Source organism: Pecten maximus, chromosome 12 (genome assembly GCF_902652985.1).
Source record: "Pecten maximus chromosome 12, xPecMax1.1, whole genome shotgun sequence".
Taxonomy (NCBI): Eukaryota; Metazoa; Mollusca; class Bivalvia; order Pectinida; family Pectinidae; genus Pecten; species Pecten maximus.
In genome coordinates this window covers 2,126,434-2,150,814 of record NC_047026.1, presented here as the reverse complement: position 1 = coordinate 2,150,814, position 24,381 = coordinate 2,126,434, and the positions used below count along the sequence as shown (strand labels likewise).

General features: G+C 35.1%; 2 protein-coding genes and 1 non-coding gene across 8 annotated transcripts in view; all 3 read left to right on the top strand.

Moving 5' to 3' along the window:
• The first annotated feature begins 466 nt into the window (after positions 1 to 466).
• On the top strand, positions 467 to 13,633 carry LOC117339542. Of its 2 annotated transcripts, none has more exons than XM_033901215.1 (2): positions 467 to 618; positions 10,574 to 13,633. In XM_033901215.1, exon 2 carries the CDS (start codon positions 10,697 to 10,699, stop codon positions 12,752 to 12,754), a length of 2,058 nt encoding a protein of 685 aa, XP_033757106.1. In that variant the 5' UTR covers positions 467 to 618; positions 10,574 to 10,696; the 3' UTR covers positions 12,755 to 13,633. The 2 variants fall into 2 exon arrangements, with proteins under 2 accessions (XP_033757106.1, XP_033757107.1); XM_033901216.1 differs by lacking the exon at positions 467 to 618 and adding an exon at positions 8,541 to 8,607.
• On the top strand, positions 8,329 to 8,400 carry Trnat-agu. Its single transcript has one exon. It is a non-coding gene; the product is annotated as a tRNA-Thr (tRNA).
• A 2,609-nt stretch (positions 13,634 to 16,242) lies between the features above and the next one.
• LOC117340109 (ciliary-associated calcium-binding coiled-coil protein 1-like) overlaps positions 16,243 to 24,381 on the top strand; it is a 30,267-nt gene continuing 22,128 nt past the window's right edge. For 2 of the 5 annotated variants that reach the window (XM_033901900.1, XM_033901899.1), the window contains exon 1: positions 22,654 to 22,792. In XM_033901900.1, coding sequence (XP_033757791.1) covers positions 22,682 to 22,792 — 111 coding nt within the window. In that variant the 5' untranslated portion in view covers positions 22,654 to 22,681. Of the gene's footprint in view, positions 16,348 to 20,354; positions 20,588 to 22,586; positions 22,617 to 22,653; positions 22,793 to 24,381 lie in introns of those variants that run through there. The other 3 variants (XM_033901904.1, XM_033901902.1, XM_033901901.1) reach the window with 3 other exon arrangements.

Here is a 24,381-nt window from a genome sequence, read left to right as displayed (position 1 = left end):
TAGTCGTAGAAAATTAACACTGGAAATTAACACTTGTTGTAACGTACAAATTGGCACATTACACGGCTCACTTGATATGGAACCGAGTTTTCCAAACATGACACTGTAAATCTCTCAGTTAAAGACGATACACGTTTTCAAGAAACGAAATAAATGCAAGTAATCGGCTATGTTGAAAACCTGGGAGGGTGGTCTCGATCCGAGAGACGAAAAGCAATGGAACTATACCTAATATATATACCAGGCCAAAATCTGGAACCAAACCAGACCAAAAGACGGGACTAGAAAAGACCAATACCTGAGACCAAACTAGACCAAAATTTGAGATTAGGACAATTAGACCAGACCAAGTCTTGTTTTAAAGCATGCCCTAAAGATCATAGCTTGGTCAAAGTGATAACGCTCAGACAGTTTGCAATATCGGCTTTTGAGACGCCCCCTTAAAATCCCGTTCGGTCTCCCTGAAGTCGAGATTATAGCAGGCTAAGGGAACACTGTTAGCCTATAGCTATATGATATTATGTTAGGTGTGTCACAAATGACCAATGGCGATTCAGGGGCTAAACACAACTCCCACGTGCGCACGAGAGGTCGGATCTGTATTTATAGGACATGGTGGTAAGTGTTTCGTAACTTAATTTTACGTTACGCTGTCAGCATTATGCATCTCTTAATTACCTGTATGAAATTATAGTGTGTGTATCAAATCTGAAGCTCACGTGTGTTGTTATATACATATATATATCATTTACATATTGTCTGTACCTACATCGGCTATTTATTACATCTTAGCTTCCAGGTCAGTAACCCCGGGCTATACATGTATCTGTGTTGGTGCCCGCGCCATTTATTTTGCCTTCTGCGTAGGCGTGAGTTTGTTTTTGTGTTTAGAGAACACAAATAATACAATTATGATGTCATTGAATTTAATTTCATATATACAATTAATATACATAAATTTCAGAGTGATTATCTCCCCTTTCCCTTTCATGCACCATTAAAGCAAGGTGTCTTAATTAATTTGAGGCGTACATGTATATTATATAAATATATATAATTCTCGAATTTATTTTGACACTTATCTTCTAACTATGGAGACTTTTCATGTTGTTTAAACTCTTGGGATTTTTTGTTGTTTTATTTTTCTGTTTATGTTTTTGTCTGTTCCGTATATAGGGATAGCTTGACATAAGGTTGTAAATAAAATTGATGTTTATTGTTTTGTTTTCGAGAATACAGTTGATTATTACGGGAGTGCATTAGGACTATGTATAAAAAAACCACTTCTTTTTCGTGTTAATTACTCAAAATGTCGAGACAATAACTCGAAATTTCCACTAAATAACTCGAAATGTCGACTTAGTTTGTAACATTAGACGAGGCACAGGAACAAAAGAATAACTATCCCCATATTGTCAATAATCAGGTGTTGGCAGTGAGGTTTCATATCGTTTACTTAAATTTCTAGTAAGAATGATAATATATTATACAACATTTGTATTAATCATCAGATATATATTACTATAATACATATTCAGAATTAAAAGGACGTTTATTTAAGGGGTGTATTTTTAGGTCGGTAGATATATTCAAGGGGTGTATTTTTTAGGTCGGTAGATATATTTAAGGGGTGTATTTTTAGGTCGGTAGATATATGTAAGGGGTGTATATATTTTAGGTCGGTAGATCGTCTTTACAGTGTATGTATCAGGAATCATATATATGTAGGATGAGTTCACTTAAAAACCGTAATTCCAAAGTACGATTCATGAAATGCGCGAGCACACACATGTGGGTTTTTAGAGCACTTTTAAACATCTGTTCATTGTGAGGTTATACTTTGCATCAAATTCTTTTGTGCTATAATGACTTGGTGAATATTCATGAGTCATTGATGTCTATGGCTATAATACAATATATATATATATACATATATATATATATATATATCTGTATTGATGAAGTTATGATTTATCGTCCAACAACAGCAAATCAACGTGTGTGTATAGGGGATGTGACAAAAATAGTTAATAGCAAATATCCTAACAATGTTTAGGGTAAACATGTATGATGGCAGAAGTCAAAACTAGGTGTAACTTCATAGTGTAGTTAGTAACATATTAACCAACATAGTATAAAGTGTGTGTTACTTCAGAGTGTAGTTAGTAACACATTAACCAACATAGTATAAAGTGTGTTACTACAGAGTGTAGTTAGTAACACATTAACAAAGTATAAAGTGTGTTACTACAGAGTGTAGTTAGTAACACATTAACCAACATAGTATAAAGTGTGTTACTTCAGAGTGTAGTTAGTAACACATTAACCAACATAGTATAAAGTGTGTGTTACTACAGAGTGTAGTTAGTAACATATTAACCAACATAGTATAAAGTGTGTGTTACTACAGAGTGTAGTTAGTAACACATTAACCAACATAGTATAAAGTGTGTTACTACAGAGTGTAGTTAGTAACACATTAACCAACATAGTATAAAGTGTGTTACTACAGAGTGTAGTTAGTAACACATTAACCAACATAGTATAAAGTGTGTGTTACTACAGAGTGTAGTTAATAACACATTAACCAACACAGTATAAAGTGTGTTACTACAGAGTGTAGTTAATAACACATTAACCAACATAGTATAAAGTGTGTTACTACAGAGTGTAGTTAGTAACACATTAACCAACTTAGTATAAAGTGTGTTACTCAGTGTAGTTAGTAACACATTAACCAACATAGTATAAAGTGTGTGTTACTACAGAGTGTAGTTAGTAACACATTAACCAACATAGTATAAAGTGTGTGTTACTACAGAGTGTAGTTAGTAACACATTAACCAACATAGTATAAAGTGTGTTACTTCAGAGTGTAGTTAGTAACACATTAACCAACAAAGTTTAAAGTGTGTTACTACAGAGTGTAGTTAGTAACACATTAACCAACAAAGTATAAAGTGTGTTACTACAGAGTGTAGTTAGTAACACATTAACCAACAAAGTATAAAGTGTGTTACTACAGAGTGTAGTTAGTAACACATTAACCAACATAGTATAAAGTGTGTTACTACAGAATGTAGTTAGTAACATATTAACCAACATAGTATAAAGTGTGTGTTACTACAGAGTGTAGTTAATAATACATTAACCAACACAGTATAAAGTGTGTTACTACAGAATGTAGTTAGTAACATATTAACCAACATAGTATAAAGTGTGTGTTACTACAGAATGTAGTTAGTAACACATTAACCAACATAGTATAAAGTGTGTGTTACTACAGAGTGTAGTTAATAATACATTAACCAACACAGTATAAAGTGTGTTACTACAGAATGTAGTTAGTAACATATTAACCAACATAGTATAAAGTGTGTGTTACTACAGAATGTAGTTAGTAACACATTAACCAACATAGTATAAAGTGTGTGTTACTACAGAGTGTAGTTAATAACACATTAACCAACATAGTATAAAGTGTGTTACTACAGAGTGTAGTTAATAACACATTAACCAACATAGTATAAAGTGTGTTACTACAGAGTGTAGTTAATAACACATTAACCAACATAGTATAAAGTGTGTTACTACAGAGTGTAGTTAGTAACACATTAACCAACATAGTATAAAGTGTGTTACTACAGAATGTAGTTAGTAACACATTAACCAACATGGTATAAAGTGTGTTACTACAGAGTGTAGTTAGTAACACATTAACCAACATAGTATAAAGTGTGTTACTACAGAGTGTAGTTAGTAACACATTCACCAACACAGTATAAAGTGTGTGTTACTACAGAGTGTAGTTAGTAACACATTAACCAACATAGTATAAAGTGTGTTACTACAGAATGTAGTTAGTAACACATTAACCAACATAGTATAAAGTGTGTGTTACTACAGAGTGTAGTTAGTAACACATTAACCAACATAGTATAAAGTGTGTTACTACAGAGTGTAGTTAGTAACACATTAACCAACATAGTATAAAGTGTGTTACTACAGAGTGTAGTTAGTAACACATTAACCAACATAGTATAAAGTGTGTGTTACTTCAGAGAGTAGTTAGTAACACATTAACCAACATAGTATAAAGTGTGTTACTACAGAGTGTAGTTAGTAACACATTAACCAACATAGTATAAAGTGTGTGTTACTTCAGAGTGTAGTTAGTAATACATTAACCAACATAGTATAAAGTGTGTTACTACAGAGTGTAGTTAGTAACACATTAACCAACATAGTATAAAGTGTGTTACTACAGAGTGTAGTTAGTAACACATTAACCAACATAGTATAAAGTGTGTTACTACAGAGTGAAGTAAGTAACATATTAACCAACATAGTATAAAGTGTGTTACTACAGAGTGTAGTTAGTAACACATTAACCAACATAGTATAAAGTGTGTGTTACTTCAGAGTGTAGTTAGTAACACATTAACCAACATAGTATAAAGTGTGTGTTACTTCAGAGTGTAGTTAGTAACACATTAACCAGCACAGTATAAAGTTTGTGTTACTACAGAGTGTAATCACCAACAAAGTGTAAACTGTGAACGTGACGAAAGTGTTGTGAATTATGTTGAAATTGGAGTAATTTGGTCGAAATATTTCGAGTGAGTAAGTCAAACTTTCAACTCGCTATCACGAAAAAACAAAAAAGAAATTAATTTTCAATCTATATGGCCCTTTTGCTCTTCCATACATTCTAGAGGGGGATCCGGTAGTTTAAGAATCGTGCTGATTCTTTTTTTTACACACTCGCTGGCAGCTGGTCTGTGTCTTAACCTCGTGTAATAGTTTGAGTTACCAGCACTCGGCATACCTACATATGTTGCCTATGACCAACACAACTCTTACAATCGGGTTAAACCACGAAACATGCCCTAGATTTTGTAACGAGCTTAATTTCCCGCTTGCTTGACAATTAGGGTTAGAACATCCATGACAAAAAATTATAAAGGTCAGTCTTTTTTGTAATTCTAATATTAAATGACAGAGGCCAATATAAACAGACAAATGTGAAATGCTATTATATTGATTCGAGGACTAGAAATAGGATGTTGGAGAGTGGCGAGGGTAAGCGGCAACGACCCTTTATAAACATCTGGGCCAAAATGGTTGAAATTGAGTGGCATATTATATACATCATGCACGTGCTACAGGGCAGTAGGTCAACGTCCGTCACAGACATAAGCTTTCCGGAAATAGCCGCAACTGTTTTGAGCATGCGCAACCAAGGCAACCTGCACACAGGGACCTGGCACAATTTTCAATCCACGTCTGAATATATATATATGAACAATTTGTGTTTGTATATATAGTACATGTAATAATCTGAGTCTACGATTGTACATAAGGGCTTGGCACAATTTCTCAACACAAGTCTATATATAAATTCATGTACAGTCCTTGACGAAATATTTTTTACGTGGGCGTGGGATTTGTGCCAAGTCATTGTGCACTGTGCATATCATGGTTCCAACCAAAAACTTATAGGTCATACAACGTGAACTGTATGTTAATCATTTACAAATAACGAAAACAGTAAATGTCTTTAAAAAAGATAAACGGCATAGTTTTAATGCTGGTGGTTATAATGTAAAACTGCTGGTGAAATAAATCAACGAACTAATGCATTTCAGCCCGGATAACAAAATCATATCAGTTTACATCATTTTTGGTGATAATAAGACTGCATTTGAATCAGGAATATAATATTATCCATATGTCATTTGAAAAGATACATCCACTTATTCAGCTTGCATTCAATCTTAACTTTGGTTCGTTTTTAACTGCATATCTGCATTTTGCATTTACCGCTACATTGACCAATCACATACTTCATCTTGACCAGTAACGCCACCTGTCGCATCATATCCGGGGCCAAAAGAATATCATACGGCTATGCCAAAAAATCGTCAAATTTAACGGACACTTAGTATTCCATGCTGTGATACAGCCCCCCTGCGACCTTGTACAGAGCCGGACGTTCAGCGAGGTATTAAATTACAAACCCATTAGGAAGTTAACACGCCGACACTTTTGCTACAACTGTCTTGAAGACTAATATCGGTTGTTTAGATAGCCGTAGACTAGAGGCCAGTTCTGAAAATGAGGTACATGTTTTAGAAATGTAAACATAGCCATGATCATACATTTTATACCGACATGCGGATACAGTTACTGCATAATCCGATTAGATATTTTGTAAATTTTATAATATAGGTAAATTTTGAAATTTTTCGTCATCATTTTATCTTTTAAAAAGAGATTTATGGTCAAATGAATATTTGATTATGTATGTTTTACTGGGGAAGACGGGTCATAACTTTATAAACGTGTGTCTGATCCCATTTGTATAAAAAAACGTAGCCAGTTAACGCAGCATATTACCTGTACAAAAGTAAAGTATACCCTGTAATTGAAATATAGTTGTGAAGGATAAGTAAACTTTTTTCCCTGTTTTTCAGACCTGTGAATATTATCCAAATCAATAGACAACAAAATGCTTAATATTCTAATGTTTGGCCCAAAATGACGGAATATTCCATACACAATTTCTTTTCTGAAACCTGCCTGTATTTGAAATGATGTCAGAATCAATCTTGTTTAAACATACACATTTAATTCATCATTAGGATTTTCTGCTATTTCATCTCGTCTGCTAGGTATAATAAAGTGATCTTTTCCTGTGTAAACACACTTACGAAAATCCGGAAAATTGTAATCTCGAACCCATTTGTTATTATTATCTAAAAAAAGTGAATCCTATAAAATATGCACTATGCATATACATGTACTTCATATTGAATATACCAATTATGTTTTTTCCTACATATCATAATACAGGTGTTGTTTGCTGAACACAAAAATATCGTCATTTTTTAAAGTTACGAGGCTGCTTGTGAAATAAATATATAGACTAAATGTTTTGATGTGACATCTTGGTATCATTTTCAAGTCAAATATCTCTATTTTAAATAAAAACTTTCACAATTGAAAAAAGATATTGCCTAATGAAATGTTGGCTGCCTGATGAAATGTTGGCCATGCTTTGAATGAAATTATCCAATTTTGCACAATGGCGAAGTTCGTTGCCTCTCTCTATATCCAATGTAGGATGTCATCATCGGATAATTTGACTAACGAGCGTATTAAAGACCTTTGCTTAAACTACTAAAAAAAGACCTGCAACTTGTAAAGTAATGTTTTCATATGAATATAGAGTTGAAAATATTTGTCAGAGGAAAAATAATTAGCGAATACATAAATAAGTTAAGCCTTATGACGAGATGGTATACCTAACAGGCAAACTAGTTAAAGGGTGTGCATAAATGACGGGTTAATCCTCCTTAAAAGGACAAATGTATACGAGGAAAATATTGGGACATTCTTCCTTAAAAATAGAAATATTATCTTGAATTTGGCTAGTACCGAGAAAACAGTTGTTATAATGTTCCGTAATCCATGTGATATCAGTAAAGCTCCGTTTCCTTTTTTAGACAAGCGGATTGGCTAATCATTGTATCACTAAAGTAGCGTCCGGAGAATTGTTTCCTCATAAGTTTAACTTGTGTATTGGCTAACTATAATTTAGCAACCCAAATATTCCACGCCAGTTTATTGATGCCCCAGTACTCATTAAAAATGAAGCCAGTATATGAATTCAAGACCACATTTGTTCGGGTAAGTTTTATTATTAGTAAATATTTGACCAAGCCTTCACGACTGGAGGTTGTCATACACTTAATAATCTTTTATTTACGTCCTCCACTGTCGCTGGCAAAACTGCTTCACAGACATAAAGATCATAACGTCTCGTATCGTTCAACCAAACTTGCTTTCAGTGCAATACACTTTGTTATACCTTTAACATTTTAAAGCAGATATCATTTTTTATTGTATAGACATGAAATGTATTTAACTCAACTATACTTGGTCTGATTGTGAATTTATGATTTCCTTTAACATTTTAAAGCAGATATCAATTTTATTGTATAGACAGGAAATTTAGTTAACTCAACTATATTTGGTCTCATTGTGAATTTATGATTGAATAATTTGATACAACTGTAGCGGGACTGGACTGGGTCGATCATCGGTGACCAGGTAGCTCAATTGGTAGAGCATCCGGCTAGTGTTCGGAGGTCCCGGGTTCGAACCCCGGTCTGGCCGCTACATTTTCTCCTCTCCTGTTACAAAATTGGCGCCCAACTAAAATACCCGCGGTGGTGGTATAAGGGTCTCGTGTGTCTTCGAGGGCGAAGACTTGGAAAAAAGGAGGGAGGTGTGTAGCGGGACTGGACTGGGTCGATCATCGGTGACCAGGTAGCTCAATTGGTAGAGCATCCGGCTAGTGTTCGGAGGTCCCGGGTTCGAACCCCGGTCTGGCCGCTACATTTTCTCCTCTCCTGTTACACAACTTTCATTTGTTTAATGTTCATCCGTATCGCACCGATCCGTATTTTAGTGTGTCCCATCCTCGATTGCTACGTCATAGTTCAAATACGTCACAAGTAGGCTAATGTTGCCATGTTGTGATCAATGAAACGGTAACTGCACGATGGAAATCTCTTGGGGAATGTGTCTGTCAGCGAAGAGGTAGGCCTTATGTTACATTACGAAACGTTAAGCACAGGGACCTGAAAAATCTTAGAAGCTAGTATATTCAACCACATGGTTTATTCAGACACAAGTAAGTCGTTTTAAAGATGACAACTAACGTTACTTCAGAAGGCTATCGGATCAAAAAGGGCCTAAAACAGTAGCTAGATCTGCTATGTACATCACGGGAAAGTTCTGAATGTGGCCATTTCAACAAGAAGTGCTCGAAACGTAGCGTCTATGCACATGGGTACGTTACAATAATAATGTATACATGAAATGATTAGAAATGTATGTGGGCCAGTGTAAACTTAACACTTCTAATCCTCATCTACTGGTACATTTATTATTGTAACGCGCCCCTGTGGTCTATGTAAGGGTCAACTTAAATGCTACCTCGGACAGAACCAAATGTGTGCACTGATGTGTATCATGCATTGCAAGAGGTATTTTTCATGTTTAAAATTATTAGAATCTAATATTTTATTAATATTATCAAAGGTTTGCTACTTTGCTGTCAGTTTGGAAGCGACAACATTTAATTACAATTTCAAAATCGGTTTTATCTCTTGACTTAGTATGGCCGTGGTGGCCGAGTGGTTAAGGTGTCCCGACACTTTAACACTAGCCCTCCACCTCTGGGTTGCGAGTTCGAAACCAACGTGGGGCAGTTGCCAGGTACTGACCGTAGGCCGGTGGTTTTTCTCCGGGTACTCCGGCTTTCCTCCACCCCCAAAACCTGGCACATCCTTAAATGACCCTGGCTGTTAATAGGACGTTAAACAAAAACAAACAAACCAAAGTTTGTGATAGGCTCACTTATTAAATATGCTGAAATATTTATTTATTTATTTATTTACAGTAAAGACGTCTACATCTAAAATAAACATTCATTTCTTTTTTAAATTAAATATTTTTTTTTTATTTATATTTGATTATTATCTAAAATTTATGTAGTAGTTTATTTATTTGTCTTTTTAAAGTATAGTCTAACCTTTTGGTTGGGAACATTATTTTAACTTTTGCTTCTAAGACTGAAACAAATTCTCGGGTCCTGTAAGTTGAGGATAACGTCCATGTTCATAGGCCCGGCATTAAAGAATCGTGTTAGCTCATTATAGTAATTATAGTACAGAACAATCATTTGTTATATTCTACATACAAAATGTATATATAAAGTTTTGTGTAATCTCCATAACGCATAACATGGGCCAAAACAAAGAATACAATTTTTTTCTTTCGACAGCTGACTTACAACTACAAATGTAATATGTCTTCGGTTTTAAAATTGTTTTCTTCTCTCTCTTTCTGAATGGACGGTTGGTTGTGATTTTTTTATTGTATTTGTTTGTTTGTTTGTTTGTTTGTTTGTTTTTTTAATTCACTTATTTTTATAATAGCAAGGATTTACACACGAAATTAAACCCCGACCCCAATTGCAATCATCTGTGAATATAAAAGTGTGCATGTAACGCGAACAGGAAAATAACTATATGTCAGATAAAAAAAAATGACTGGGCATTCTACCTTAAAATGCTATATACTGTGCCAACTACACGTCACTTGTTTTTTTTATTTCCCGTTGTCTGATAGTGGCATCTCATTGTTATGTTCTACTTCCTCATTTTAGATAAGTGACGCGGCCAAGCAGTGTATGTCGAAAGCTGTTTTCTATGGTAGCTGATTACTGCCATCTCGGGTTGGTGTTTGGCGGCGCGTTCTCAAACCGCGCCAAAGCGAGATTTAAGAGATAAAATGTGGTCTTGTCGCGCTCTAAAAGGTGCCAACACGTTAAAGCGACATTTTACCGCGCCAACACGCGTACGCCAAAGCGCATTTTACCGCGCCAAAGCGCGAACGCGAGATGGCTTAAATCAGCCCCCACAGTAGAGTACACAAAGACAAAATTATTGTTTCTGGACAAAGTTTTCGTTTGGATTGATTCTTTTATTTTATTTTTCAGATATCATTATTTGAATGACATGCGTACCATCCCGACTCCACTTCCGCTAGTCCAGTTCCGGTTTTCCGAAAGCACTCATCCCTGTCTTCGTCTCTAACCCTGCCGGCCATTTCCGGTATCCCCATGATGCAAACTTCATCTAACGGGTATTTCTTCCTCGAAATCCCTCACGTAATTCTCCTTGCCACCTACAGTATTTGGATTTTTACCTACGACAGTATGCTATCAATAATGAAGGGAAAACGGAAGTCACAAAAACAAAACCGGAAGTTGATCATGCTTGCAGTCTCTACATTGTTTGTAATGTATATGATGTCGAAATATACACTGACACCAAGATTCACTTTCACAAATGAAAACGTGTATGGAAAGTGCATAATACCAAATCTTAATCCTTTTGACGAATCTATCAAGAAATTTGAATGGCACCCGAATAAGATTAAATGTGAAAGTAGTCCGACATTTGTATTTGTGGATGACGATGGATTTCTCCAGTATAATGAATCAGCCGTCCATCAGGGGAATTTGGCGAAAGTCACTTGTGTATATAGCGTCGTTAGTAGACAGAAGGGTAACGACGACTACGTGGACTTTGGACCGGAAGTAGTACTCAAAGAACCAACAAGGGTCATCGGGGATTATTTCCGGGTTAAATGTAAAGATTCTAGTTCTAGAAACGTTTACGATGTCATGCATTACCAAATTGATTCAAAGACTGTGCAAGACAGTAGAAACATACAACGCGAAACCGATGAAAAGTTCAGCATTTTAATTCTTGGTGTTGATGCTGTTTCGAGGTTGGCAGCTATAAGGAAGCTGCCGAAAACATTCGCCTACCTCCGTGATGAAATGGGTGCATTCGAGTTCAAAGGTCATATGAAGGTAGCTGACAACACATTTCCAAATGTCGTACCGATGCTAACTGGGAAAAAGGCGTACTCGAACGAGCTTCCTTCTGATGACGTCAGCTCGGTGAAATTTGACCGTTACCCATTCGTGTGGTATCCCCTGGCCAAAGCTGGGTACGCTACGCTTTTCTCAGAAGACTATGCAGACATCAATATGTTTAACCTTGGCAAGGCAGGCTTTAACACCCAACCAACTGACCATTATATGCGGCCCTACTGGCGGGGAATAAAGAAAATGGACCTACTGGGCACTATCATCAACTCCGCTTTAATGGGGTTCGAAGATCAGAAATTAAGTCTGAAAAAGACTTCAACACTGTGCTACGGAAATACACCAAAACACGTCTTGTCTTTGAATCACAATAAAGAATTCATCAAACGTTATAGTCAAAAGTTGCGGTTCAGTTTCACGTGGCTTAACGAGATAAGTCACGATTATGTTAATTTCCTAGAATTAGGGGATGACGATTTTAAAAACTTCTTTCAGTGGATCAATGAGAATGGACATTTCGATAATTCATTTGTGATATTTCTAAGTGATCACGGATCTCGAATAGATTCCATTCGGAACACTTACATCGGTCGTATAGAAGAGAGAATGCCATTACTACAAATCGCAGTCCCGCGTAAACTTCGGGAAAAATATCCATCACTAGTAGAAAATATGCAAGATAACACGCAACGTTTAACCACACATTTTGACTTCCATGAAACATTACTTGATATCATGAATTCCAATTTCGGTTCTAATTATGTGGCACCGGAATCAGCAAGGGGTATAAGCCTCTTTTCACCAATTCCAGAATCCCGGTCCTGCGCACAGGCTGGAGTTCCAGAACACTACTGCGCATGCTATGGATCTGAAGAAATACCCGTTGCATTGCCAATAGTGAACAAAATAGCTTTATTTGTAGTTGATGAAATCAACACCCTTTTGAGCGTACATAGTGATTTATGTGAAAAATTAGCATTAAAAGAAATTAAACACGCCGAAAGGATCGAACTAGGCCTGAAAGCGAATGGCGATGTTGAGTTTTTCTCGTTTCGGCAGTTTTTTGAGGAGCCTGAGAAACGAAAGGATGAGAGATACTTAGTTCTAATAGAAACCTTTCCTGGAAACGCTCTTCTGGAAGCAACAGTTCTTGTTCGAAATCACAAACGATTTCAGTTACTAGGACAAGTGAGTAGAACAAATAAATACGGTAAACAGTCGCATTGTGTGAAGGAAGATTCTCTTAGGCTGTACTGTCTCTGTAAACAGGCCGCAACATGAGCTAGTATGAGCCTCGATATGAGCTAGTATGAACCTCGATATGAGCTAGTAGGAGCCTCGATATTAGCTAGTAGGAACCTCGATATGAGCTAGTAGGAACCTCGATATGAGCTAGTAGGAGCCTCGATAGGAGCTAGTAGGAGCCTCGATAGGAGCTAGTAGGAGCCTCGATAGGAGCTAGTAGGAGCCTCGATAGGAGCTTGTAGCAGTGTTCTGTGGCGGTCTGACACGATTTGTAGAACCTAATCTTCCTTGGCGGATTTAGCTGATCCTTCTAGATGAGGAAATCTCACAGACTGCAGACTATATAGATTGGAGTATTTAATGCTTTAGAATGTGTATAATAATCGAGATTTGTTAAACATGGAAATCTTTCTTCGACGGAGTCACATCCTAACGATTTTCATATATATAGTTAGATTATATATTTTCTACATTCTAGCTGAAAGATTTTTTGCTGAACACATGAGAAGAAATCTCAACAGTTTAACTCGAGCATTGTCCTCACTCACAAGCCCATGTGAGTATTTGAAGCATTGTAATGCTTTAGACTGTAATAATCTTGATTCGATGCAATAATATTCATTTCTTTCATGCGTCGAATATTCAATTATCATTGCATTCTTCTACCGGAAGTTAAATATTGTTAACCGGAAGTTTGATCATTATTGCAATTTTCTACCCAAAGTCGAATCCTCGTTTCACTGTTCTGCCGGAAGTTGAATAATCAGTTTATTGTTCCACAGGAAGTTGGAACTGGAATTCGTTGATGCATAATTTTATTTTGTTTCCTAGGTACAAAGAGTATCGAAGTTAAATGTGATTAGCTTATTTTGTATGAATCGCACTGTAATTATTGTTAATACAACGCCGACATTCCTCTCGTTTATTTGTTTGTTTGTTTGGGATTTTGTTTTGTTTGTTTGTTTGCTTTTTGTTTTAGTATTAATGATATTCTGTTGACGAACTCTCATCCATCTCGATCGTGTGTTTATATGATTTAGGTGCGTCATTTAGCATTTAATAGTATATATTTTATTAAGATTTTTCAATAAGTTTGATCCTTTGTGGTGCTGAGCCGGCGTGTATTTTAAGCATAAGTCTTGTATTGCTAGTCCGTGGTTTTGTGTGGAAAGTTTGTGTCCGTACATGCGTTTCTTTGGTTCTTCGAGGCCAGTGTGTGTCCGTGTGATACTTATGTCCAACCATACAGTTCGTGTGTAATTGAAAACATACGGACTGTGGTGTCGGGAATGTGTACCAAGTCAATGAGACTGGTCCGACGTACATTGTATGGAGTCTGTGCTGAAATCATTACTTTTATCATCATTTAATCAAGATCGTTTTTTTATTTTTTTGTAATTGTTTTAATTGGAAGATTGTACTACGGTATTCTGTGTGCATTCATCAAATTAATTATGTCGTCTGATAAAAATATTTTATTAAGCTCGGTTATATTTCCATCAGAGTTACCTCCCCTCGTTTGATTTTCGCTTTAAATGGGACCATTTGATATTTTTTTATTCGATACTGGAAACACTTTATTAAATACAAATTAAATATTTGGCATCATTTCATACATTTAAATATCTAAATGGCCTGGTGTATTTAAATAGTTTAGATAAAAGTATTGGGCGATACGACCTAAAAGTAGGTGGGAGTTTGAAAATCCATCTGTTGTAGTTTTTAATAATTATTAATGTACAGCATTATTTTCTACTTTGTATTGAAGCTGTTGTTACATGTTTACAGATATGTTTACAGATATGTATGTTTCTCATTGTTTTTGTTTGATAAAGTTTTATAATTGGCTTGGAAGATTATTTTGTAATTTAAATAAAAGATCATAATTATGTCACACATTCAGTATCCAGTAATAAATGAATATGTCAATTCAATGTTGACCTGGATCAGATGTTATGACGTCAGTTTTCGCTGATCTACGTTACGCCAACAATTAGAATGTCACCTCAGACAATAGGTTATGGCTTAACATCAATCATTTATTTCCTAGAAATAAACAAGCTATCCATAAAAATATGTCGCATGTCAACCTCACGTGCTGTCTGTCTGTATATCGCCCCGGTTAATACCATAGTGTAGTGTTTGTAAGCAGAGGGTTATGAAGGTTAGCACAGGGACTCGAGAATTATTCAGTCTTGGTGCAGTAAGCACAGGGACCTGGGAATTATTTAGTCTTGGTGCAGTAAGCACAGGGACCCGATAATTATTTAGTCTTGGTGCAGTAAGCACAGGAACCCGAAAATTATTTAATCTTGGTGCAGTAAGCACAGGGACATGGGAATTATTTAGTCTTGGTGCAGTAAGCATAGGGACCCGATACTTATTTAGTCTTGGTGCAGTAAGCACAGGGAGCCGAGAATTATTTAGTCTTGGTGCAGTAAGCACAGGGACCTGAAAATTATTTAGTCTTTGTGCAGTAAGCACAGGCACCTGGGAATTATTTAGTCTTGGTGCAGTAAGCACAGGGACCTGAAAATTATTTAGTCTTTGTGCAGTAAGCACAGGCACCTGGGAATTATTTAGTCTTGGTGCAGTAAGCACAGGCACCTGGGAATTATTCAGTCTTGGTATATTTGGACAAATCCTAGTGTGTAGCACATTTTACTCGTTTAAGACGGCTAGGTCAGTATTCGATTAAAACTATATCCCTCGATTTTCATGTTACCCCTTATACATGTAAAACTGTGATGGACACTATAGGATATGTCCAAATACACAAAGACTGGCTGTAACAATCCCAGGTCTCTGTTTCTGTAATTGTGATTTTATAACAATAAAGATTAAATTGCATATGAGATTACTTTAATAAATTCTTGTTTTTAAATGTGTGCGAGTTGTTTTGTATATGTATATGTATTACATGTTTCTATATTTCATTAGGCTTATCCAAAAATGACACTGGTTTGCTTATAGTCCCATGTGACAGAAATTTCTTTGTGATATTTTTTTTTTTCATATGGAAATGTGAATAGGTCACTGAATATGAAAACCGGTCACAATTACAATTAAAAATTGTGAGCTTCGATTTTTTTATGTGAACTATTCTATTCTGTATCCTTATCAACCGAAAACAGAAAATATTACGGATATGTCATTTTCTTCCGTGAGCTATTTTTTCATGTAAAAAAATAAATTTGATAGCTGTTGAAGTCACGATTTACACTTGTGGACAGGAGTGTGATTTTTATTAAATAAGGCGAGATATGATTTTAAGGACACTAGTCTATAAGGATTGTGTTATAAACTTTTAAAACTAAGCATCTAATTGCTTTAAAACGATTATTCCATCTCACTCACCATATTTAATGAAAAAATACACTCCTGTTCACAAGTACTCAGGACAATATATACATAAATTTACAATTTTATTTGGTACAAGTTTGATCCGTATTGTGTTGATCCGTATTTTAGTATGTCCTTCCGTCCTCGATTGTTAGGCACCTACGTCATAGTTCATAAAACACTGAGAAGGATCTACGTCACTAGGTAATGTTGTGGAGAAAGAAACTGTACGGTCGAAATCTCTAGACAAAAGTGTCCGCCAACAGAGAGATTATTTCATTGTCAAGGTAAATTTATTGTCTATGAGCCGTGATATATTTGTATCTAAACCGATTTTTGTGTAGTCTACTCGACTAGGCCTACTTAACTGGAAATTGTTTTCCAGCCGTTTCCATCAAGACGGTATTCTTGCTGCTGAATAGTAGTACAGCTAACCTAATCTCTTGAGAAAGGCTTACAAGATATATGTAATCGTTTTTGAGTTCTCTCAGTAACTAGGGCATATAGAACTAGGCCAAGTGGTAAGGAAAGTTCTGCCGGTGGCCTTTTTCAAAAACCATTTAAATCTACTCGAAATTTGAAATGTGCTTACTACACTATTTTAACAACAGGTATCCGCGTATGTACTGAAAGTTACAGATTGAATACCTGTGACAAACCAAATGCAGCCATATGCAGTGCTTTAAAAAAAAAAGAGTACATTTCCACCGCTTGGAAACCCGTTACAATTTCAACTTCCGGTCATTTTAATATTTGAAACGTTACCAAAGTTTCCGGGTCAATTCAAAGGAGGTTGGAGATTATTTCGTGAAATATTTAATTTTGAATTTTCCATTTGAAGTTGTGAACTTTCAAAATTATTACAACTTGGATAAGTTATTTATTATCAAATGATTGACAATATGAAATATTTAATATTAGATCATGACCAGTTTACTAAAAAAAAAATTAATGCAAGACATACCAAGGGAAGTAACTCGTCTAGCTTTTATCTCCAGTTTTGATTTGGCAGATGACACCATACCCACTAGGATAACATACAGTCATGCCGAATGACATTTATCTAGCAGAATAATGTTTTTTGTTACATTAATTTTAATAAATTTTCCACACATGTACAGTAATAATTATATTACACTAAATTTTGTGGAAATTTAATATTTCTAGATTTTAGATTATCCGCTGCGATGCTACCCACAGTGAGTACTGTCCGGTATCTACTTTAAGGTTTCTGAGCATATTGAGAACAATGTTTATAAATTTTTTTTTAAAGCAATGTAACAGGGATCAAATATGCTAAACTCTTTTAATTTCTCCTGTGTAGCTATGGTCGTTTTCATTAATCGCTGTTGGACAAGAGTTCTGCCATTTTGGGCTAGTAGCGATTTAAGAATGTCCCCCTATTTCTCCAAGTTGGCCCTGGCCCTCCCGCCCCGATGAACCACACCCTCAATTTAAATACAACACCAGGTTTCTTCACTAAACAACGCTTTAGATCTTTGATCAAAATCTATTCACAGGGATCACTTTGGGCAGAGATTTGGGGGATTTTTACCCATGTTTTTCAAAAAAATCTCATTAAAAATTCAAAATTGTACCTCTTTATACAAACAAATCTCATAGGAATTTTGCTAATCTCATAAAATCTCCCATAGGTTTTAAGGGCCAGAGTTACTAGTATCCCTGATTATTCATTCGTTTAGGACGAAAAGTTGACGGACGGTAGACGCTGCATGTGCCATGGCATAAACTCACCGTTTCTCCTTTTTGTCCTCATAATAGAACAGGCCACCTGCTTCACGCGTGTATTTCAGTTGTGAAACATTCTGATAGTCACAGAAGTTGTTTCTTTTTTGTTTCTGTAATCAATGAAATGTATGTAATCCACTGTCTATTGCTGTACATGCAAGTCGATCTTGATTTTCTTTCTTTCTTTTTCCCCCCAACAGTTTGGCTATGATATCTGAAGCACAGGCGCTTGCATAGAAAATGTTAATTTTAAAAAATGATATGACAGCAGTAACTTGTAACATGTACTGAAGAAATCACAAACCTTCACTTTTACACAGTATACATACCACTGCTACCATTTTTTTTAAAGTCACACATTTTCTATGCAAGCGCCTCTGATATTTTTTTTCTAATCACATTTATCTATGCAAGCGCCTGTGATAATTTTTTTAAAATCACATTTTCGATGCAAGCGCCTGTGATCTATGAATGTGATCTGTGAATTACTGTTTACACTGCCAGGCGAGTTTAGCCGACACTTCACTTCAGTAGAAGTGTTGTGTGGTTACCACTCCAGAACCCGGGCCCGATCAATTTTATCTTATTTGTCTGCTGAGAAATACAATCCCAAAGTCCTGCCTCCATATTTAAAAAAACAATATCAATGATCCTTGATCCTTGATGAAAATAAGAAGTAAACATTTAAAAGCAACATATTCGCTTAAAACTTTGTCGTACTTGGACATCGAAAGCTTTGGGACGACATTCTAGTTGCGGGCACACGTTTCACACATAAGCCTTAACTATGCTTACGTCAAAATAAACACAACGATCTGATTTCTGGTGCATTCTTTTGTATACATGAACATTTGCGAAAAAAAAAAGACAAGAAGGGCTATATATAACTCTTAAAAATTCTGTAAGCCCTCATACATCAGATTGTCATAGGGAGGGCGGGGGAGGGGGGGGGGGGGGGGGGGGGCAATGTTGACAGGATCAGGATACAACTGCCGATTTCTTCTGAAGTTTTGAACCCAGAAAATAGAAATTCCAAACCAATTTCTGATATTTAGTTCTGATTGGTCGGATGGCACAGTGATAATACTGTATCTTAGGTGATCAGGGTTCGATTTCTCGATCGTAAAAAGAAAACAACTATTTATATATTGGTAGTGGTGGTGGTGGTGGGGGTGGGGGGGCGTCACCTCCCCGACCACGTGACTTTCTTTTCCCCCTGGTATTCCTGTTCTCTCCCACAGTAAGACATCTGACGCGCTTCCATCCGGGCCAACAAGCGTGATTAACATAAGCTGATAAACACATTGTTTGAAAAATTAAATTAAAAAAATTAAGTACAGTTTACATACCTAGTTTTACAGATAGCTGGTAATAGTTGGCGACAAATTACAATGCTGGTTTACTAGTAAGAACTTCATAATGCCTGTCGACTGCCACGCATATTAACTTAAACAAATTCTGCATCAGGTAAACACAGCCAACGGGATATGTGATTTCGGATATTGTGTACCGAGTGTTGCCTCTAACATTACACACAGGGTCGACATACGCATTAAAAAATACTTACTTTCGGTAGTTACATGGAGACCCAACAAATTTTCGAATTTCTCAATCGAAACAAAATCTCGAAAATGCATGGTTGATTGATAATGATGTGTTGACACGTCACACATATGATTTTATGATAATTGATAGAAGTTGTATCAATCATTCGCAAGATTTATAGCCAATGTAAATTTTAAACACATGTGTACCACAATTACGTGTCCTGTTTCTAAACCTTCTGCTTCCGTTTTTCCAATACATGTATATTTACAATGTATACTTGTAATTAACACCTATATGTCCGGACCGTACCTACCTTTAAATTGTTTCAACCCTAGTATTAGTAAGGACTATTATATAAAGAAACAATATTTCTGTGCGTTTAATTATGCCTCGTCGATACGGGTTACAATGGATGTATTAAAGTATTCAATTGTCATGCCAGAAAACCGATATGTATCAGGCAAACTCTATTCATTACAACGCTATTATCTTTACCGCGCTACTGCCTCTATCTATCTGAAAAGACCACGAACAATATGTCTTAAACACAACCAACCTGTCCGGGATTGAGGTAAGACATCAACAAATTAATATTTATTTTCATTTAACGGTCTATAATACAATAAAAATGGAAAAGACATCTTTTCTCAATACACGTATTTCATAAAATGTTAATAACTTCAATTCATGGCGTCTTTTGAGTACTTGGCAAGACCTGGCGCGGTGATTTAATTCAATGTCCCGTTAACCCATGCGGACATTCGACCGTACACCGGCTCGAGTGACATACCTGCTTTAAACAAATTATAGGTATTGGTTCTGGCAGGTAAATAATCTTTATCGAAGTCGATTGGTCTAAATTCTTTGATGTAGAATCACCTGGTAACCGACGATTTATCTTCTTTATTATAAGGACAGGATTATAGTACTGTAATACCTGTGTAGAATACAGGTAAATCCAGGCGTATACAGGATTAACTTTATATAATATACCTCAATCTACCATGCATTGGATACACTGTGTGCCTTGAGTTTTGTTAAATTGATTTTTGACTGCGGAATTTTTTGTTGTGATTTTTTCACCTGAGGATATTGTGAAATTTTGTGTTCCAGAAGTTGATGACATGTGACCTTAACTGGGGCTTGCTGTTTGGATTTTAATCATCATTCACACATTTGTTTTTCTCGGAGTCAAAGGATAGTACAGTGAACATGTCGAAACGTGGAAAGGTAACGTAGGGTTGATATGTACTTTTTTTAGAGGGCCGCTATGCCGAGGACGTGATCGTTCAAATGAAATGTTTAATTTACTAAATTAATGATTTAATAATAGTGGATCACAGGCTTTCGACATATGAATTAATGATTTAATAGTACAGTGGATCACAAGCTTTCGACATATGAATTAATGATTTAATAGTACAGTGGATCACAGGCTTTCGACATATGAATTAATGATTTAATAGTACAGTGGATCACAGGCTTTCGACATATGAATTAATGATTTAATAGTACAGTGGATCACAGGCTTTCGACATATGAATTAATAATTAATTTAAATAGTACAGTGGATAACAGGTCTTCGATATGTATCTATGTATATGTATTTACTGGTCGCTCGATAATTTTTTTTTTTTTTTTTTTTTTATTCAGACTGATTACAGACTGAAATTAGTAATGTGAAACGCGATTGTGAATAGTTACATTTTATCTGATCTTATAATCTTAAAATGTTTTTAAATGATACAATTCAATTCAATTTATTTTCAAATGCTACATAGCTTATAGGATTCCAAGATACATATATATACATATATCATGTAACAATTCATGCATACAATATGGCGGAGAACACGGTCGAATTAATTCTGACTAATACAGAACCACACAAAAATTATAAAATACACGTAACATGTCTATAATATGCTAATTACACTATGACTTTGTTGGCATTATATACATATCTTGCTAACTTACGAGTTTTGCCAATATTATTAACGCACAGTAATTGGATAAGTTTATACGTTGACGGTTTGCCCCAGTAAAATGGTTTGATGTACTTTTTTTTTCTTAAATCATGAAGACTTTTGCATACTAGAATAAAATGATACTCGTCTTCAATATCTTGTTGACATTTAGTACAAAGTCTTTGTTCTCTTGGTAAGTGAACATATCTACCTGTCTCGATAGCTAAATTATGAGCAGATAAACGTAATTTCGTTAAATAGGATCTATATTTTACGGGTATATTTTGTTATGGTCATAATGACATGATAGCACGTGCGTAATATATGATAATCTCATTTTGTTACACAGTGCATTTATTTATTTATTTATTTATTTATTTATTTATTTATTTAATTATTTAATTAAATCGTGCAACTTTTACACTAGATGGAATCGTATACATCTGGAAAAATTATATTTGAAAATCGTAAGCTATAATACGATACCAATTGGAATAGATAGGCTTAAACGTTTTGTGAGGGATAAATGTGAATGCTGTCTAATATTATAAATCTTATTTACGAAATGATTCAAAAGCTTGCTAACACTTCTTCATAAAGGAATTCTTACGGAAATTTGATGATAGCACAACCATATTACGCGCAGTCTTAATTATCATAGGTTCAAATATGCATACGGGATGTCATATGCAAAAATAGCCCGAGTTTCCTCACCAGACATGGTGTCAGGGCCAGAGGAAACTCGGGCTAATGCAAAAATTACGTGCATCTGATCATTTGACTTCGTTTAACCAAGATGAAATAAAATTTACATTACCAAAAAAAAGGAGTATCAAATGATCATTAATTAACAGCGTTCTAATTTCTATAACCTATATATTATTCTGAAATCACTAGTAAATTCTAACATCAATATAAGTAAAAGAGAAAGAATGACCTCATTATATGTATAATTCATATATTATAATTTAAAAAAAATCCGATAAGACAGCATAGGTACTCTTGGCTTACTATGTCGGAGGTTTGGTGATATATATACTTGTACATGATCTATAAAAATATGTTGTCTAATCTCTTTGATCAACAACAATTAATTGGATTATCTACGAAAATATAGCCCCCAATTTGTTATTATTGTTCGTTTAACCAAGACCACATAAGTCTTTATATAAACATACAGATAAATGTATTATATCATTTTATTTATAATATACATACAACTTGTAGAATGTACACAGGTTATTTTGCTTTCTGGTTTTCAGTCGCGAGGAAAAGACAAGGGAAAGAAGCAGGTAAGAACTTTTTAGAACTCTTCAGTGTAGAGAGTAGGAAAGTGAAACCGTACATAGCAACAACAATGGCGGCGAAAGGCCAAAAAGTTGGTGGAAAGGGAAGCAGAAGCACCCTTTCTAACTCATCACAGGCGAAAGGCGATCCTAAAAATAAGAAAAAAGTTACCCTCGAAGGAGTAAGCACTGCATAGTTTATAAATGGATTGTTTATCTCTAATGAACTCAGTGCTGTCAGTATTTGTAAACATGACCCCGAATGATTCTGCATTGCACTCGAGCACAGTGTCAATAACATACTGACAGGTGCTTGTTCATGATCTTAATATGGTCGTTAATTAAAAAAATAAATCTTCATTAGAAGTAAAATGTATCCTGATATAATAACTATTGATATTTACGAAAATATAATCTTTGAAAACCAAAAAGTCATCCCGTCATTCGGGCAACATATGGACGCTTGTTTACAATACTTCAAGTTCAAAAAAGATTCTAGGGTGGAAGAGAGCCAGGTGAAACTCATAAAACAGAGCTTGCTATTATGTGTAGGGTGCTATGTTAATTGTCATAGGGATATTTATAACTATATTATAACTAGCCAGAATTTCCTCTGGCACTGACATCAGACTTGAGAGACAGTTTGTACTTTTGTATGTGTTTTGTTGGTAATTTTTTGCCTATTAAAGATACAGCGTTTAAAATATGGCAATTGTTTTGCAGTATTTAAGTTAAACATGACACGAGGCTACCAGGTTGTCATTTTAACTGTCCAGTATAATAGATATAAAAGAAATTGTATATATGCACAATATATACACAACAACATGTTGCAAACATGTATGAAATCAAATCATTAGCTGTTTATTCATTGTGTGACAACCATCAACATCATGTTAAAATTGTCATTCAGTAATTACTTTTTTTTGTATCCAAATTTATTTGTTCTGTATAATGTAAATGTACTACAATGACTGTATGACAGGTATTCAGCCAGAAGTCAAAAAAAAATTAATAATTTATACATTCTTATCAAGTCATTGTCTATGCACCTTTTGTTATTGTTTTTTTGTTTCTGTGATACCCATACATTGTTCCTGTTTGAATGAAGGCAATTTTTTTAAACTGTTCATCCCAGATGTATCATATTTTCCTCTAACTTACAAATAATGCATGATCAATTGTTTTAAAAGAAAAGGTAGTTTGAATGTAGCATGTTCATCATAATGATTAATCAATACTGGTAGCTACTCATTCAATGTTTGCGATAGTCATTGTAAAAAGGTTATTGTTGACTTGGACATTATGCTGTGTGTATGAAAATCAGTAGGGATTCACAACATACTCAGAGACTAAGTACATGCAGTGCTAGACTAGAATAAGACTTATAAGTTGCTGCATACATATTATAAGTTGTGTTTAAAAGTTGTTGCTGTGATGTACAGTACTAAATAACTGTGATTCGACATTATATCACGAACTGTTTTTAACAGTGACAGTGTTGACTGTGGTGTAGCATCAGCAGATAACATTATGGACTTAGAATATTCCGGTGACTTTTGTGTAAGATCAGTTCAGATACTATTATTGGGAAACAGGGGCTTTTTGAATTAAGGCACTTATGTTTCTGGATAAGCATATCAAATAGTGGAATTACAAATATATATATGTACATGTGTAAAAGAATTGACAAAAATTACCCATAACTTCTGTTTGTGATTTGTAATACAAAACTGTGAAGTATCTGAATAATACAAATTTTCATTTTTAG

Excerpts from the sequence above, each read along its gene's own strand:
- LOC117339542 (XM_033901215.1), top strand. The coding sequence starts at position 10,697 with ATGATGCAAACTTCATCTAACGGGTATTTCTTCCTCGAAATCCCTCAC.